This window comes from Hevea brasiliensis, chromosome 14, assembly GCF_030052815.1.
Source record: "Hevea brasiliensis isolate MT/VB/25A 57/8 chromosome 14, ASM3005281v1, whole genome shotgun sequence".
Lineage (NCBI taxonomy): Eukaryota > Viridiplantae > Streptophyta > Magnoliopsida > Malpighiales > Euphorbiaceae > Hevea > Hevea brasiliensis.
In genome coordinates, this window is record NC_079506.1 from 2,634,014 (window position 1) to 2,653,371 (window position 19,358).

General features: G+C 32.4%; 2 protein-coding genes across 2 annotated transcripts; one reads left to right on the top strand and one right to left on the bottom strand.

Annotated features, from left to right (window-relative positions):
* The first annotated feature begins 5,592 nt into the window (after positions 1–5,592).
* LOC110661610 (uncharacterized) lies at positions 5,593–13,705 on the top strand. The gene is made up of 6 exons (XM_058133251.1): positions 5,593–5,638; positions 11,298–11,359; positions 11,892–12,078; positions 12,529–13,091; positions 13,231–13,321; positions 13,461–13,705. The coding sequence occupies exons 1-6, from the start codon at positions 5,593–5,595 to the stop codon at positions 13,703–13,705; spliced, it is 1,194 nt and encodes a 397-aa protein (XP_057989234.1).
* A 1,369-nt stretch (positions 13,706–15,074) lies between these two features.
* On the bottom strand, positions 15,075–16,812 carry LOC110673369 (disease resistance protein RPV1-like). Its single transcript, XM_058135457.1, has 2 exons — positions 16,168–16,812; positions 15,075–15,936 (listed from the first exon to the last, which is right to left on the bottom strand). Exons 1-2 carry the CDS (start codon positions 16,638–16,640, stop codon positions 15,075–15,077), a joined length of 1,335 nt encoding a protein of 444 aa, XP_057991440.1. The 5' UTR covers positions 16,641–16,812.
* Positions 16,813–19,358: the final 2,546 nt, after the last annotated feature.

Here is a 19,358-nt window from a genome sequence, read left to right on the forward strand (position 1 = left end):
GAGGTTGTAAATCATGAGATGCATCAGGTACATACTTCCTAAGCATAGAAATATGGAAAACTGGATGTACATGTGCAGAACCAGGTGGAAGGGCTAAATGGTAAGCAACTGCTCCAATTCTCTCCAAAATTTCAAATGGACCAACAAAACGAGGGCTAAGCTTCCCTTTCTTCCCAAACCTCATGATTCCTTTCATAGGGGAAACTCTCAGAAATACATGATCACCAATCATAAATTCTACATCTTTACGCTTAGGGTCAGCATAACTTCTCTGTCGACTTTGAGCAGTCAAAAGTCGATCATGAATTAGTCGAACCTTCTCTGAAGTTAATTGTATCAACTCTGGTCTAGTAAGCCTTCTTTCTCCAACTTCATCCCAACAAACCAGTGACCTACACTTTCGACCATATAATGCCTCATATGGAGCCATCTCTATACTTGCCTGATAACTGTTATTGTAAGCAAACTCCACTAAAGGCAAATGATGATCCCAACAGCCACCAAAGTCCATAACACATGCACGAAGCATGTCCTCTAATGTCTGTATGGTCCTTTCTGACTGTCCATCCGTCTGAGGGTGAAAAGCAGTACTAAAGTCTACTCGTGTTCCTAAAGCTTCTTAGAATTTCTTCCAAAATTGAGAAGTAAACTGAGTACCACGATCAGAGACAATGGAAACTGGAACTCCATGAAGACTAACAATCTTGTTTATATACAACTGTGCAAGTTTAGCAAAGTCATATATAGTCTTCATAGGAAGGAAATGAGCGGATTTTGTCAATCTGTCCACTATCATCCAGATTGCATTGTAACCACCTCGTGTACTAGGTAAACCCACAACAAAGTCCATGGCAATATGCTCCCACTTCCACTCGGGAATAGGCAATGGCTGAAGTAACCCAGATGGTCTCTGATGTTCTGCCTTAACCTGCTGACAAGTCAAACATTTAGCAATAAAGTCTGCAACATCCCTCTTCATGCCACCCCACCAATAATGCTCCCTTAAATCACGGTATATCTTAGTTGAACCTGGGTGTACTGTGTAAGCAGAATGGTGTGCCTCCTCCATGATTTCTCTTCTCAACTCATCAACATTGGGGACACAAAGTCTAGTGCCATAACTAAGAACTCCATCATCATTTAACATTAACCCTTGAGCTTGGCCTTGATGAATACTATCTATAATCACACACAGCTGAGAATCCCTCTTCTGAGCAGCCTTAATTAGATCAATCAAGATAGGCCTAACTCGAAAATGTGTTAAGAATGATCCAGCTATGATTTCAAACTCTACTCCCTGATCTAGCAACTCATGTAATTCACCAATCAGAGGCCTCCTCTTGGTAGATATATGGGCTAAACTACTGGAAGACTTCCTGCTTAAAGCATCAGCCACCACATTAGCTTTTCCAGGGTGATACTGTATGGTGCAATCATAATCCTTCAGCAATTCTACCCATCTTTTTTGCCTAAGATTAAGATCACGTTGATCAAAAATGTATTTGAGACTTTTGTGGTCAGTGAAGATTTCACAAGTCTCACCATACAGATAGTGCCTTCAGATTTTTAAAACAAAAATTACTGCAGCCATTTCCAAATCATGAGTTGGATAATTCTGCTCATGCCTTTTCAACTGACGAGAAGCATATGCAATAACCCGTCCATGCTGCATCAAAACACATCCTAAACCAATCCTAGAAGCATCACAATACACTACATAGCCCCCTAATTCAGACTAAAGGGCTAACACTGGTGCTGTAGTTAAACGAGTCTTAAGCTCTTGAAAACTTTTTTCACAAGCCTCAGACCACTGAAATTTCACATTCTTCTGTGTCAACTTAGTTAAAGGTGCTACAATACGAGAGAAGTCTTGAACAAACCATCTATAATAGCCTGCTAAACTCAAGAAACTATGAATCTCTGACACAGTTGTGGGTCTAGCCCAATGAAGCACTGCCTCAACTTTCTTCTTATCAACGCACACCCCATCCTTAGATATTGTATGGCCTAAGAAAGCCACACTATCTAACCAGAACTCACATTTTGAGAACTTGGCATATAGCTTGTGTTCTCGTAAGGTCTGAAGGACAATTCTCAAATGTTGCTCATGCTCCTCTTTACTCTTTGAGTACACTAGAATGTCATTGATGAACACTATAACAAATTGATCTAAGAAAGGCTTGAAAACTCTATTCATGAGATCCATAAAAGTGGCTGGAGCATTGGTAAGACCAAAAGACATTACAAGAAATTCATAGTGTCCATACCTAGTCCTAAAGGCCATCTTGAGTATGTCTTCTTTCTTGACCCTCAATTGATGATACCTAGATCGAAGATCAATCTTGGAAAAATACTTTGCACCTCAAAGTTGGTCAAACAGGTCATCTATGCGTGGAATAGGATACTTATTATGCACAATTACTTTATTCAATTGCCTATAATCAATGCACATTCTCAAAGACCCATCCTTTTTCCGTATAAATAACACAGGAGCACCCCATGGAGAAACACTAGGGCGAATAAACCCCTTATCTAGTAGGTCTTGTAGTTGCTCCTTCAACTCCTTAAGCTCTGCGGGTGCCATACGATAAGGTGGCATAGATATGGGCTCAGTTCCAGGAACTAAGTCTATACCAAACTCTACCTCTCGCTCCGGGGGTAAACCTGATAAATCTTCTGGAAACACATCAGGAAACTCCTTAACCACTGCAACATTCTCCAAACCTGCACCTTCTACCTGAACATCTCTAACATAAGCTAGATACCCCTTACACCTCTTTCGCAATAATCGTCTAGCACTCACTACTGAGATAAAATTACTAGAGGCTATACTGCGATCTCCCTGAAATTGAAATTCTTCCTCCCCAGGAATTTTAAAGAGTACAACTTTATTATGACAATCCAATGAAACGTGATAAGTGGCTAATCAATCTATGCCTAAAATCACATCAAACTCAAATATATCTAAAGAAACAAGATCTGTAGCTAATTTCCTTTCTCCAATGTGAACTATACATCCCCTATACACCATATCAGTGTCTATTGCATTCCTCATAGGTGTTGATACAGATAAAGGATACTCTAACAAAGTAGGTGGTGTACTAAATATCGTGGAAAAGTATGGAGAAACAAAGGAATGGTTGTGCCCCAGTCTTAGCCATAGGCGTCTATTCAGATGTCTGATTAATAGTTTGAGGTGGTACCTCCCTTGTTGGATCAAGGTTTGCACCATTAAGACCCTTGGCCCTAGCTCTCCTCTTACGTTTAACAGACTCAGGCACCTATTCATTTTAATAAACAAGTATTAAATCTGGAAATGTGAGCCAAATTAAGATAGGTGAAAAAGTACGAAGGACGCAGATATCTAAAGTAATGATAAACTGAAAAAACGTTAAGGATCCTATGCTCCGTTAGTTTACTAGACCTTAACCGAGCTCTGATACCAACTTTGTCACGACCCAAAATTCTGAACTGTGACCGGCGCATAATTTAAGTATTCTTAAATCATGCAAGCCTTATCAGAGTATCTTAAATGAATAAATTGTCACTTACTAATCCCAAAAATAGACAAAATCCAAATAGACAAAATGCTGAATAAACATCATAAATATCCCATAAGTAAACTGCAGAGTCTCTACAGATTTCAATAAAAACTTAAACTGTTCAATAAACTAAACTAATTATTAGCCCGAGAAAACATGAATTCGGGCATACCATGAGAACAAATCAAAGTTGTCCCTCTCCAGAAAATGGGTGAATATTTGGATCATTTGCGAATTCTACTTATCCGAAATAGATAATGAGACAAAGCGTGGTTTGAGCTAGATGCTCGATGAATGATAATTATAGCAAACAACGGAATAGGAACAGGCAAACGCTTGATTAATTTCACAATAAATTTTCTATTCAATAAAATCATGCTCATGCTGTCAAAATCATTAATAACTTTATAAAACATATATAAAAAAGAAATTCATTCAATAAAAATTTTATGGTACAGTGCACCAGGGTGATGATACCCCACATCACCAAAGGCCAGATGGTAAGCGCGCTATCAGATATTATATACCTTCCTCCTCCTTCACAGATATCAATGCATATGATACTAATGCAACCCATAAACTGCAATGATGCATGACTCGACAATGCAACCTAATACCGTGATAGTCTACACGGCGGGGCTAGATAACAGAAACAGATACTGGGCACAGGTATCAATTCAAAATAGAAAATCAATTTGTACAAATCAATCAAAATCAATAAAAAATTTCAGATAGCAAATAATAACTGATAGTACAATTCCAATAGTATATTTCAATAGTTTCATAGAGTCAATAAAATCAAATCAATCTCAAATCAATTCAGTAATACATCGATAAATTTTATAGTCAAATATCAATCAATATAAATGCATTAAAGGCCTGTTCTCGGAATTCTAATGGGTCTAATGCAGAGATAGTTGACAAAATTAATTATTTAATCAAAATTGAAATAAAATTCAATAATAAAATAAAACTCTAGAAAATCACATATAAAATAATTGTTAAAATATTGATTTAAAATTTCATTTAATAACAAACTTAATGCTAAGAAATTTTAAAAGGGACTAAAACGGTGCCATGTACTATAATTACTACTCACCTGGAACCTCCAAGATAATAGTTATTTCAATGGAAGAGAGACAATTTCAATTGACTGATTGAATATTCAAATCTCCTACACACCCAAAATATAAGAAAGAAAAAAAAGAGAAAAAAATATTAAATAATAATAATAAAATATATATATATATATATATATATATATATATATATATATATATATATAACAATAAATTATTGTTCAATAATAATTATGATCAATCCAATTCAATATCAATTATCAAAAAAATAAATTTATAGAGTAGTTGTAATAGATCAAGAAAAGAAAATAAAATTAGATTCACCCATTATTGAATAAGGAATGAGAATTTTTACCTTGAAAATAGAATCGAAGGTGATGAATAGAGAAGTAAAAAATTTAGGGATTCTCTGCGCACATCAGATTATAAATAATAAATATATATATATATATATATGTAATAATAATTTAAAAGATAATGAAAATACCTGTTGAGAGTATTTGATAGAAAAAGGAGGTGGCAAACAGGTTTTGAGAGCAAAGTTTAGCAGAAGAGATGATTAGGGTATATATATATTTCAAGAGTTCTATTAGGTGTAGAATGGGATAAGAGTTATTATTGAACAGGGTTGTTCAGATTATAGATATATATTTAATTTCAGAAATCATATATATATATATATATATATATATATCTAAAAATAAATAAGCAAACCATCCAATAAAATATATATATTTGTTATAAATATATTAAATTATTGTTAGCTAATTAAAATAAAATAATAATAAATAATAAATGTATATGGGTTTCCACAAAATGCCTCCTTAAAACTCCCAGTCAGTTTTTGAACTTCTGTCGAATCTACCTTGTAAAAAACTGGTAGAAATATTTGTCCTGATTCTTCCTTGCATTTAAGTATCCCAACAAGCTCATCCAAACACAATGGAGAATCAGCATAATTTTCAGAGAAAATGACTATTGAGACGCTTGATTCTCGGATTATTTTCAAGAGCTCTGGTGAGATCTCTTCTCCTTTATGAAGCCCTTCATCCGTAAAGGTCTTAATTTGTTTGTCCTTCAAGGATTTAGAGAGATGGGAGATAATACCATAACGCGTATTGTCGCCTTTAAAACTAATAAAAACATCCCATTTCTTGCACTGATTGGGAGGAGTGGAAGAAGTAGAAGCCATGATCACTGATAAAAGAAGGATCCTGTGCAACTGAGTTTGAAGAAGGTAGAGAAAGCAAAATACTAGAGATGAATAGTTGGGTAAACTAAATTGTCTGATACAAGAAATTTATCAACAAATGAAGAAATAAAGGAAGAACCAAAAAAGAAAGAAGATGAAGATGACCAGAAACACCATAATATTTTTCTAGGAAGCAACATATTACCATTGGACGAAAGGAACGACTAGCATTTAGTCAACAAAGTATGTGATAATTATGTAGAATCATTTAGTCAACACCTGATTCGCCTTCCAGGAAGGATCGTGTGGGCATATAACTCTATTTAGTCAACACGAAGTAGCAATTCATTGGGATTCAATTTGGTGAGCTTAGAAAATTCCGTAAAATTATATACTAACCCCCGTATTGTGGGCTTCGTGTAGGTACATTCAATTCACGTAAATTCAGCTTGCCAGTGTCTATGAATTTTTCGGCGATGACAGTGCAGACTCAAAAGTCTTAGAATTGGATCGAGATTTTGGCTACCCCACCGTTGTCAGACATCCCGAGCGCGTTCCTGAGATTGAAATCAGCATAGGTAAACCTGAACCTTACTTTTTCTTAATTTTCTAGTGCTTGAATGGGATTAAAAATCTATAAAATATTCGTGGTAGCTCAGAAAATTATGATTCTTTTTGCATTAGCTTAGTAATATTGCTAAGGACCGCGGGGCAAAGTTTTAGAATTTTTAGAGCTTATTTGGGTAGTTTTTGCAAAAAGAGTCAATTATAAGGGTTAAACTATAATTTTATATATTGTGATTGATGACTGTTTGGATGGGCCCAGGAGGGGCTGTGTGATGTGATTGAGTTGTGGGTGTATGGTTTGTGGATATAGAAGTGCGTTTTAAGCCCTTTTGCAGGTTGGGTAGGTCCTAGGTATAGGGGAGACTCTGCCGGATTTTCGGCACGACTTATGATATCTTTGGTCGTTTCTTAGCTTGTATTGAGTCAAATATACTAAATAATTGTAATAAAAATTGTCAGGTGAGCCGGGACAGCCTTCCTCCTCCGCCCAGCCACCGCAGTAACTGCGGTTAAGTCTGTGAGTAAAATATTAATTTTAATTGTAATTTTGATATTATTATATGTTTAAGCATGCCCATGCATCACTTATAAATATGTATCTATGTAGTTAAATATTAGGCACGTTTTATGTTGCATTCATAATTGTTAAAGTGCCATGGATATTGTTGTGATAATTTGAAGCAGTGTGCGTGAGTTGGCATGCGTGCGGTGTGGTGTTGGCTATGGACAGGACGGGTAGACACTGCTTGAGATCTTCGCTGGGACCCGGTTCTTCAGGGTAGACACGGCTTGAGTTCTTCGCTGGGACCCCGATTTGGTTTATTAAGCGAAAGTCCGGCTTGAGTTCTTCGTTGGCACAGGTTGGATTAAGAGAGCTGTATAGGGGATCAGCTCCCATATATGTATTATTTGACATTATCGGGTGTGTGAGTGCTCCAAATTGCCTTTTTGATGTGATTTGTATGAGAATTATGACGATGTTGCATTTCACTTCACAGGGTGCATTAGCTTTAGATAGCTATAGAGATTATGGTTAAAATTGATATTTTACTCTCTGAGTTGAACACTCACTCCTGTTCATTATTTTTCCAGATTACAGAAGGATATTTGTTGTGGTTAACCTGCTTTGCTTCTTCGCAGGTCGTTTATTAATATTTGTATAATTCTATTAACTCCTAGAATTTCTGCATGTATTAGAAACATTTATTTGATTTGGGTCTGTAATATAATTACTATGTTGGACCTGTAAACTTATTATATGCATGTATGTTGGATTGGATGAGGGAGCTGAGCTCCCATTTATTTTTGTGACATTTGAGTATGTGGAGGGTGAGCTGAGCTCCCCAATTTATTATATATTGTGTTTACAGGTCAGGTGAGTCAAAAACTCCCCGTTGAAAGGTTCATTTTATGGCCGGGCTTTGTCTGGTTGAATTCTTGAAATAAGGCCCAAATGAGCCATAGAGTTGGGTTGATGAATAGTTAGGCTTACTACGGGCCTTAGGGGCTTTAGGCTGGCCCAGATCATAGTGCCGGTCTGGCCCATAGGTTGGGTTGTAACAAATCTAATCTATATAAAAATAATAAAAATAAATATAAAATAATTGTTCTAAATTTTCCATCAAATGTGCAAGTTGACGCTGGTATTTTCCATCCCCAATTTTTTAAATTTATAATTAAAAAAAAAAAAGTTCCACTAGAAGCTGAGAACTCTCACCTTTTGAAAAATAAAAAGGTTAGCTTTAAATTGCTCTAAGCGTGTTTTTTAAATTTGCCAAAAAGAAAAAATTAAAAATTTAAGATTTAAATCAATAATGAATTTATAAATTCTTATTAATAGGGGTAATATATAAACATAAAAATACTCATTTTCACTTGTATATATATTCAATTAATAAATTTATTTTTCCTAAGAAAACTAATAAATTTATTTCAATTAATAGAATCATCCAAACTTTAATGGAATAAGAGAAAATTATTTAACAAAAGAAATTATGGGACACATCTTTAAATGTAGGGCAAATTAATATCTTTAAATATAGGATAATATTAAAATTTTATATAAAAATTATCTTTTAAAAGGAAAATTGAGAGCAGCGCCCCATTGCCCCCATACTAAATCTATTCTTATTTCAACTGAGATTTAATGGGTATATTATTAAATAAATATTAATTAAATTTTATATAATTAACAATATATTAAAAATAATACTAATAATATATTGTTACAATCATGAATATATATATATATATATATATATATATATATATATATATATATATATATATATATATATTTGTATTATATATATATATATATATATATCAATTTATAATAATTAAAAAAAATAAATTATAAACTAAAAATTAAAATGAATAAAATACAGAAGCATATCATGAAATTTCAAAATAATATGAAGTAAAATCACATGGAGCATCCCTCATGTAGGTATGAACTATTTTCTCAACAATTAATTAATATTTCATACTAGAAATTCATTACATATAAATATTTTCTTATTTATATAAAAATATTAATGATTATATTTACATTTTCTTTTTAAACCATAGACATTTTAATTAATGAATTATATTAAAAAACTTTTAATATATCATAAAATATATAAATATAGCCATATCATTATAAATGATATATAATTAATGTAAATTATAATTTATATATTTTGTTCATTTTTAATTATATCTTTAACCAGTCAAATTAATATCTATTTTTTTTTTCAAATCAATAACAAAATAACATTGAACTTACCTAGATAAATCTCGAATTATATCGAAATTGAAATATGAAATTGGCTCAAATTAATAATTCAAGGGTTTGAATTAGAATCAAACTGATTATAGTTTATAGTGATGGGTTTTAATTTTTTTTCTCTTATTATAAAATTGAAATTGATGGTTGGAATAGACAATTTTAATCTTATTGAAATCAGATTAAAAAAAAAAGAGATAATTTTATAAGGTGCAATGTGAATTAAAACATTTTTGAACTTGAAACTAAAATTAGAATCAAATCAAGATTAATTTTATTACCTAATTAAATCTTGAATTGCCGATTTCAACTCAAAATCAATCTGATTTGAATAGTAACTAGCCAAAATATACCCATAAAATATATTTTTTTTAATTTTATTTCGTTATTTTTTAAAACTAATTATATTTCATTATTAAAGATTTTGGAAAAAAGAGGTAAAAAAAAAAAAAACAACAAAGAGAATTTAATTTCCTAACAAGGTTAGCACAAAACTGGACACACTCACAAAATATTGGCGCTTTCCCACCCTTTTTCGTCTTTAAACCCTACATCCAACGGTCACTATTTCCTATTCTCAAACCAGGAACTCATCTGACCTGTCCTATCCTTCCATAATTAGACCCTTTTGTTTCCCTCTTCTCCTTCTCGACCTTACTTTCACTGCTTCTTCTTCTTTTCTTTTCTACTCTACTGAAAAGCGGTTTTCTGGACGCATCAGATCGGGTCTCTCGATTTCGTATCGGCCTCGATCCGTTGCTTCTAGGTCCGCTTCCGATTTCTCATTTTTCTTCGTTTTTAGTCCTCTGTTGCTTCCTCTGTAGCGTATGCGTATCAAAGGAAATGAAAAGTTTTAATTTTTTTGCTCTCTATGAGTAGTTTGATTCGGTGACTTCTTTTTTAATGTTCCATTTTGCAAATTGATATTCTATTTATGCGGACTTGAAGTCATGAAATTTCATTTTCTCGTGATTTCTCTCCAACCAAACAGATTTCCCTCCCCAAGATATGTATTGAATTTCCCACTTTTACTCAAAAAGATCTTCTTTTTTTTTTTTTTTAAAAGTTGAGAATTTGCATTTGATTTTTCTCTCCAGGGTTTTTTTTTTTATAATTTATATACAAAATTCCATTTTCTGTTTGATTTTTATCTCAAAAGAAAAAAAAACTATCAAAAGATAATAATAAAATAGAATTTTATGCTTTCCATTAATTAATTAATTAATTAATTAATAATAAGAGGAATCTGAATCTCTTTTTTTCCCGTTCCGTGTGCCTGGTGACACTGGATAGCGTGCAACCAGCGTTTTTGCTTTTGAAGATGAGATTTTTTTTTTAATTTTATTATTAAAAGGAAAACAATAAAATTCAATTTTTATAAGAATAAATATTTTGTTTTATCGATAGGGGTTGAATTAGGTTGAGTTGATGTTGCTACTAAAATTATTATTAAAAAAGTTATTTTTAAAATATATTAATTATAAAATATTAAAAAATAAATTAAATTTATTTTAATTATAAAAATATAAAAATAATAAAATAATTTTTTAAAAGACTTTTGGTATAAAAGTACTGCTGCTTTGACTTTGACTAACACTTTTGCTATTTATTTTCTCTCTTTCTTTACATATGTTAACTTGGGCTTTTATCGATCGACGATTGCCGCTGGAACAGAACTTGAGAAACGTATCCTCTCTTATTGGGTTTCTGTTCCCCTTTCCCCCTCCTCCTCTTCTTCCCCCTCCTTCGCCACCCCCACCACAACACCCCAAAAAAAAAAAATTTTTAAATATAAAGCTATTATGGGTTCTGTTTTTAATTTCATTTGTGTTACTTTTTTTTAACTGAAAATGGGAAAAAAAATCTGGGTTGTTCATTTTATATTGAAGATGGGCAATAATTATCGTGGATGATCAAGATTTTGATTTTATGGAAAGTAAATTGTTTGGCTTGTTTGATTTATGCCCTTTTCGCCCCTTTCATTCCTTCCTCTTGCTACTAAAATTGCGTATTGGCTTTGTCCTGTGGAAAAAAAAAAAAAAAAAGAAAAATTCTGTATTGACTGTTTAATGGTGTAGATATTGTTGGCAACTCCATGATTTGTTGGCTAATTGAATAAGTATTGTATTCTTAACTATATAATGCAGCTGAATCTGTTCCTACAGGATTGAAGTCGGAGTCCATTAGGAAATTGGCAGGGCGTGATGTGGTATGTCATATTAATCTATGTTGCTTTTGTTTTCTTCCTTGTGGATAATTGCTTGGAAAAATGGCGTTATGAAGGTGAAAAGGCTTGGTTTTAATTTATTGTGGATTCCTATCTTTCTTGTAGTTGTGCAACTTTCACTTTGCGGTTTGGTGTATGGTATGCATTGGATTACTGAGAATTATAAAACACTAAAAGGTCAAGGAAATATGTTTTTGGTCATTATAACATAAGTTCAAGAATATGATCTATTTGTGTGAGTACCATGAGATCCATTCTTCTTGTTTAAAAGGATTGCTAGTGTTTTATTTAATTTTTTTGGATCTTAGATTTTTGTGGCTCTGTATGTGTATCTCTAGGCATCCACATTGCACAAATTTATTCTGTGCATGGTAGATGGTTATTTTAACAACAAACTTAATGCTTAGTAGAACAAGATTAGATGGTTATTTTAACAACAAACTTACTTAATGTTTAGTAGAACAAGATTATCTTTTTTATTATCTTATTTTCCTTTGTATGTCTTTGTTTTCAGGCTTCTGGAAAAGATGGATTACCATGTGGCTCAACATCATTCAGTTGCTTTTCACGGGATGCTACTTCTAATAACAAAGGTGAAGTAGATGGTAATTCTAGTATCAAAGGGGAGACTGACCAAGAGTCTGTTGGAGACCTCGGTATTTACAATCCACCGACTAGTAGTTACAATTATTACTACCCAGGTGGGATATTGAGACTGTTATATATTCTTCTTATATATAATCTTTTGGAGTTGTGATAAAGTCAATTAAATGGAATGCCACAATCTTAGTTAAAAGTACTCATATAATAGGTTTTCAGTAAAGTTGAGACTTGAGATGTCTGGTAATATACTCCTCAATGTATTGCATAGAAAGATGTTAATCAGCCTTGTGATTAAGTACTCATATTTCTTAGTTGACTTCCATATAGTCAGAATCATTTTTTAGGCTAATGGTGCAATCATGTGAAAAATGAAAAGATAATACTTTAGCACGTCTTCAAGCATGATAATTTTGAAAATATTAAGTTACTTTACTTTGCTTCAATTAAAGATTTTTTTTTTTCAGTTTGATTTGCAGCTCTGAAGTTTATAATTTGAGAATTAGATTAATTTATGGTATATTATTTCTTAAACTTACTCTTTGTTGCAGAGTATAATGGATCCTTCACACAATCGGATGATCATGGTTATTTTCAAGCAGATGGATCTCATATGGTATGTTCTTCTGACGTATACTTTCATTTCTATTTGCAAAAATTAGGCAAAACTATGTCTCGTTCTGCTTGGCTGATAAGGGTAGTTTTGTATATTTGTGTCTTGTTGATAATTGATACTAGTGTATCGGTTGATCACTTCAGGGATGCAATCAGACAATGGATCACTAGTCTATTATTTACCTGCTATAATCCATATGCTTCTGGGGCAGTGCTTGGGGTAGATGGGCAAAGTGTAAGTCAACAAGCATATTTTTCTTCACCTGGATACCTTCCACATCCTGTTTTCTATGGATCAGAAGCCATGCCTTGCTATTCATGGGATTCAGCATATTTTAGTGATGTCTCAAATGGCAATACTGGTTCTCAAAATGGAAAATATGGATCAGCTTCTACTTTTGCCAAGTCCAGTGGTTTGAACTCTATGAAGTCTAATGACAATACTGCTGGAAAATCCTCTAAGTCTACAAATACACAAGCAATCAGACCTTTAAACAAGGTATGAAATATTCTTACTTTTTATGTCTATATCTTTAAACTTTCCCAAAAAGAATTGATTTTGAAGTTTGTTGTGCTTGTTGGTCATCACTAGTCTTCAGTTTTGAGTGTTTTTGCTGATTTAACTTTTTTTGTTACAGGTGTCTGCATTGGGTTCTGATTTCTCAGCAGGTCTCTCGAAAGGATACCATCCTGTCGGAAATTTGCCTCCTTTTTCTATCCAAAAACATGGTCCATTCCCGCATAATTGTCCTATGAACTATAGACAGAACGGAAGGATATGGAATGGAAATGATAGAAATAAATCTGGAGACAGATTCTATAAAAACAGTGATTTTGAAACCTCAAATGAACTAACTTCTGGTCCTAGGGGGCTCTAACAAATTTCCTTCTCTGGAGACTGCTGTCAAGGAAGACTTGGGAATCACTGTACAAAGAGATCAGTATAACAAACCAGATTTTGAAAATAAGTACGCAGATGCTAAGTTCTATGTTATCAAATCTTACAATGAAGATGACATTCATAAGAGCATTAAATATGATGTATGGGCAAGCACTCCAAATGGCAATAAGAAGTTAGATGCAGCATTCCGTGAAGCAGAACAGAGATCTTGAAAATAATGGTAGGCGGCCTGTAACTTATAGCAGAGACACTCAATAGGTATCTCCTTTGCTTTAGAACTTAATTGTCTTCTGATGTTTCTGTTGTGAAAGCCAGTCTGCTCTACATTTACATCTTCTAATTTGTTATATTATATTTTAAGAAATATGGCTAGAACTAAATACATATTGATTGTCGAAAATTGTGTTTACTTCATGGTAGTACTGCTTTACAATAAATATTTGTTATACCTGACCTTGTCATGTTGGGAATGGAGCAGAAATATTTTTAAGTTCATGTTAGCCTCAAAAAAAAAAAAAAAAAAAAAAAAAAAAAACTACTCTCTATTTTTGAAGTTCGTGGTTTTGAGAAAAGACCTGTTCTCTTACACAACAGCTTCTATTTGTGGAAGTCTTCTGCAATATGCTGTGCATATGGTTCCCCTGCATTAAAAACTCAACTTAGCAGAGTATGTTGCCATTTTTCTGTTATTTTCAGTGGTTGTACTATACAATTTAGGCTTGATATTTCAATATATCTGGCAAAAGATGCTGCTAGAATAGAAACTTGTGCATGGTGGCCTCTGTTCTTGTTGAATATATTAAAGGTTGGATTGACACGATTTGTTATAATAATTTGCAGATTGGACTTTAGCAAGGTTTGGAAATGCTGAATATATTTAAGAGTTATTCAGCTAAGACCTCATTGTTAGATGACTTCAATTTCTATGAAAATCGAGAGAAATCTCTACACACTAAAAAGAACAATAAGCCTGCAACTTTGCGAATGGAGATACACGAAAATGGTGAGTTTCTGCAAGTTCACTCTCGAAAACTAGCCTTATAGTTTTGTCAACAATTCAGGTTTGACCATTGCATCTTCTGAGAAGATGCATTTATTCCCTATAATTTGCTATTGTTAAAATCATGATCTTATTGTTATCAGTTTTGGACTAGTAGCTGAATTCTATGAATTTTGCTGTGCAATGTTAGGGATCTTGCCTAGATACAACAACAACTAAACCTTAAGTCTTGCCTAGATACTTTTAACTAAAATTGAATGACTGCTGTGAATTGTATTAGTGCTCCATTTTAAATTTGCCGACCGCTATGGAAGTTAGCTGAATTGTAATATTATATTGTAATATTGTTCACATTACATATAACGAAGATACTATTTATCATTTCACCTGTTGTTTTTCCCCTGATTTGAGCTTAATTATTCTCCTGTATAGTCTTCCCTCTCTCAAATGACAATAGAGCGGCAGATGATAGAGCTGCAAAAGATTGCAGTTATTTGTAAGAGTAAAGCAATTAAGAATGCTAAAAAGTAACGGCAAACTAGAAATGAGTTATACCTGTTGTGAAAGTGAGTGGGGTTTGGTTAAGAGGAAGCAGGAAGAGATAGAGAGAGATTTCGATCGAGTGAAGAAGAAGAAGAAGCTTCCTCCTCATTATTTATTCTTCTTTTCTTCGATTTCTCTTCCAATATTTGAAGAAGAGATTTGCCTTCCAATTTTTCCAATTCACTTTCCCATTCTTTTATCGTCCTACGAAATAAATGAGATCCCAAAACTTTAAGAGCTAGTGGATTGCCTCTAGCATAGATTGTCACCTTCTTTGATAGCTCCAAATATTTTTCCTTAGGAAGATTTTGGTTGAAGGCATGCAAGCTAAAGAGTTCCATACTTTGAGAATCAATTAACTTCTCAACCTCATATACGCCTTTCTCTGAAAAATCAGAATTAAGTACGTGTGAATCTCTACTAGTTATGATGATTCTACTTCCCTCACAATACAAATCACACTCTCCTGCTAAATCTTTTAAATGGTTTCGATCATCTACATCATCAAAAACAATCAATACCTTCTTACTCTTAAGCCTTCTCCTAGTAGAATCATTCAAACTGTCTACATGTTTGTCCCTTAATAATTGTTGAATGATTTTGACTTGCACTGAATTTGATGATTGCTTTGTCATTGTTTTCCTAACATTTTCAACGAAACAATGACCATCAAATTTATTCTTGTTTCGATGAAATACTTCTTGTGCAATAGTTGTTTTACCAATGCCTCCCATCCCCCAAATTCCTACAATCTGCTTCTCATTTAACAACCGTTCCACTTCTTCCACACGCTGTTTAATTCCAATCAAGTTGAGACCATAAGAATCATCACCTTGAGACATATCACTAAATTTTTTCAGAACATCATTGACAATTCCCTCAACCAATTTGGCCTCATATCTAGTCACATGTGAACAACAAACACTAGTAAGTAATGGTAGACTTACACTTCTAAGTAAACAGTAATATATAATTACTATGTTTTCCGTATAAGTGCTGTCTATGTTTGAATTGGTGCTTTGTGTTAAGATTAATGTACTCAGTTAAAAATTTCTAAATTTTGATTCCCTTCCCTTAAATTGAAAACTAGAAAAACTACAGTAAAGAGTAATTAAAAAGTAATATACTTACTTGATTTCCTGTAAATCCCATCCTGCAAAGTTGCTTACTTCCATCAAAGCACGCTTCCAGCTGTCCACCTTCTGTGAATTGCCTTTTTCTCCATGCATAGCAAGTGCCTTCCCGAAATTCCCTGTCAGGTCTTGAACCTCAGTGGGATCTACTTTGTAAAAAACTGGCAGGACTATTTGTCCTGATTCTTCCCTGCATTTAAGTATCTCAACAAGCTCATCCAAGCACCATGCAGAACCTGCATAATTTTCAGAGAAAATGACAATTGAGACACTGGATTCTTGGATTATTTTCAAGAGAGCTGGTGAGATCTCTTCTCCTTTACGAAGTTCTTCATCCAAGAAGGCATTGATTTGCTTTCGCTGCAAAGCTTCAAAGAGATGGGAGAGAATACCATAACGGGTATCTTTGCCTCTAAAACTAATAAAAACATCGTACTTGCAGGGAGGGGCTGATGAAGAAGTAGAAGCCATGATAACTGAGTTTGAAGAAGGTAGAGAAAGCAAAATACTAGAGATGAATATTTGGGTAATCTAGTCTGATACAAGAAATTTGTGAACAAATGAAGAAGTAAAGGAAGAACTAAAAAAGAAAGAAGATGAAAATGACCAAAAACACCATAATATTCTTCTAGGAAGGAACATATTACTAATGGACAAAAAGGAATGATTAGCATTTAGTGAACAAAGTATGTGATAATTATGTAGAATCGTTTCGTCAACATCAGAATCGCCTTCCAGGAAGGATCGTATAGCTTTATTTAGTCCACACAAAGTAAATGCAAAACAGTAGAGTAGAGTGGGTCTAATAATTCGTTGGGATTGAATTCCAAACTTACTCTTAGCGTGTGGGGTTTAGTAATAGGAACTTTAACAAAAGCTTTTTCCCTTTGCTTTCCACTCTTCCAATCCACTGTGCTCTCGATAAAGCAAAAAATCGAATAAGAAATCATTTCGTCCAACCTATTTTTCCTTTTCAATGTTCTCTCTAATCTTTTGTTCTGTATGGCCAGCATTAATCAGAAATTTCAATTTCATACTTAATGGCGAAGGCAGCTGCTGCGGCTCTTATTGTGTGGGGTTTAACCATGGGAATTAATTAATTAACAAAAGCTTTTCCCTTTATTTTCTACTCTTTCCTCTAGTAAAACTGAATGCAATTTCTTCCACTGTGCTCGTTCCAGCTTCTTTCATCTTTGCTACGCGTGCAAATAGTACCAATCCTGCCCACCCCTCCATGTTTTCTTACTCGCAAGCTTCACCATAAGATTAATTATATCATTAAAAATTATAAGTGGAAGGCAACTAAAAAGCTCGTCGGGCCTCTGCATAGAAACTATCAAAAGCTTTGCCCTTTATTTTCTTTTCTTCCTTGTAGAAAAATTTGGGCCCTGTTTTGTTGTTAGTGAAAGGAAAGGGAGAAGAAAATGGTTGCGGAAGATAAAAGGCAATTACCTTATTTATTTAATATGAGTATAATAATAAAAATAAAATAATTTTCTTTCTTTATTTATTTTTTAAATAAGGAAAATAAACATACCACTTTTTTTCATTTCATTTTCCTATGAAAAAAGTTTATAGTAATTTTAAAAGAAATTTATGAAGCGACAAAATTTGCTTTTTCTGATTTTTCTAAGTTTCAACAATCCATTTCTTTTATTTTAAGATACTGAAATAAAAAATCCACCCAAAAGAAAATAAAGAAATAATTTTTTTTATTTATATATAAATTTATTTAATAATTAAATAATAAAAATAAAAACAAAAATGAATGTCCAAATTATTTAGATACGCATGTTTTATATTACGCCCCAATTGTACCCTGATTTTATACTAAAAAAGTTTTATATCTTGATGTTAAAAATTAAATTTTAATTTCTTACCCAATAATAATAATAATAATAATAATCATAAATTCACACTTTACCCGAGACTTCATGAATAATTTGATTTTAAAATTATAATTAGAATTAAAATAATAATAAAATTTTAATTTGAATATATTTTTTTAATATCAATGTATTCTATAAGAATTAAACTTCAATAGTAAAATTGCACAGCTTTTAGAATATAAAATATTAAAATTTTTTTTTTCCCTAGAATGCCATGCATATAAATGCTTAAAATATAAAGCATTAAATGTCGAATTGCAGGGAAAGGTTGATGAAGGAACATATTATTTACTGATGAACAATTAAAGGAACGGCTAGCATTTTGTCAGCAAAGTAAATCCACAAAGCTGCAAACAAAGTCCTCATAAATTTGAATTCCAAACTTAATGTGGAAGGCAACGTTTAAGGGGTAAATTTTATAGTTGTATTTGAATTTTGCCCCATATTTTATTTTTGTTTTTTAATTTTAAATTTTTTATTAAAAAATTCTTAAATTTTAATTTTGTTTAAGAAAATTCCTCTAATATGTAATAGTGAATTTTTAAATTAAAAATTTACTCTAAACTATAGTATGATATCTATAAATATAGTGTCAGTATAGTAAATTTTTAAATTAAAAATGTACTCTAAACTATAGTATATGATATCTATAAATATAGTTTCAGTACTTTTCATTGATAGATAAATTCTCTTATTTTAAAGAAAATAAATCATTATGATGGTATTAATATTTTTATAATAAAGTCCAAGTAATTTTTGAAATGGCTGATTTTTTTTTTTTTTTTTTTGGTTGAATGTGAAAGGATAGAGAGTAAAAAGGTAATTTCATTTTTTTTATTTGAAAATTTATTATCGCATGTTTATATAGCAGGTTAAAGGAATTTTAATGAAATAAAATTAAAGTTTAAGATTTTTTTTTATTAACAAATTGAAATTAAGAGGGGGAAGTGAAATATAGGATAAAATTCAAGATGAGTTGTAAAAATTATCCAAGAAGGGTCTTGTGCAAGCGAGTTTGACAAGGTGCAGAGAGCAAAATAGTATTAGAGATGAATATTTGGGTAAACTAGTGTCATAGAAGAAATTTATGAACAAATGAAGAAGTAAAGGAAGAATTTAAAAAAAAAAAAAAAAGAAAAAGGAGAAAGAAGATGAAGATGAACAGAAACACAATAATATTCTTCTAGGAAGGAACATATTACTAGTGCACAACAGGAAACGACTAGCATTTTGTCCATAAAGTCATGTGAATTGGAATTATATATTAACAAAAGTAGATGGAAAAAGGTGCAATTCTCGA

Bases quoted from the DNA above. Each gene is read 5' to 3' on its own strand.
- LOC110661610 (XM_058133251.1), top strand. From the start codon at position 5,593: ATGACTATTGAGACGCTTGATTCTCGGATTATTTTCAAGAGCTCTG. The intron at 5,639-11,297 runs GTGAGATCTCTT...TATATAATGCAG, and splicing joins GATTATTTTCAAGAGCTCTG to CTGAATCTGTTCCTACAGGA. The intron at 13,092-13,230 runs GTATGAAATATT...TTTTTGTTACAG, and splicing joins CAATCAGACCTTTAAACAAG to GTGTCTGCATTGGGTTCTGA.
- LOC110673369 (XM_058135457.1), bottom strand. From the start codon at position 16,640: ATGGCTTCTACTTCTTCATCAGCCCCTCCCTGCAAGTACGATGTTTTT. The intron at 15,937-16,167 runs GTAAGTATATTA...ACATGTGACTAG, and splicing joins TGGGATTTACAGGAAATCAA to ATATGAGGCCAAATTGGTTG.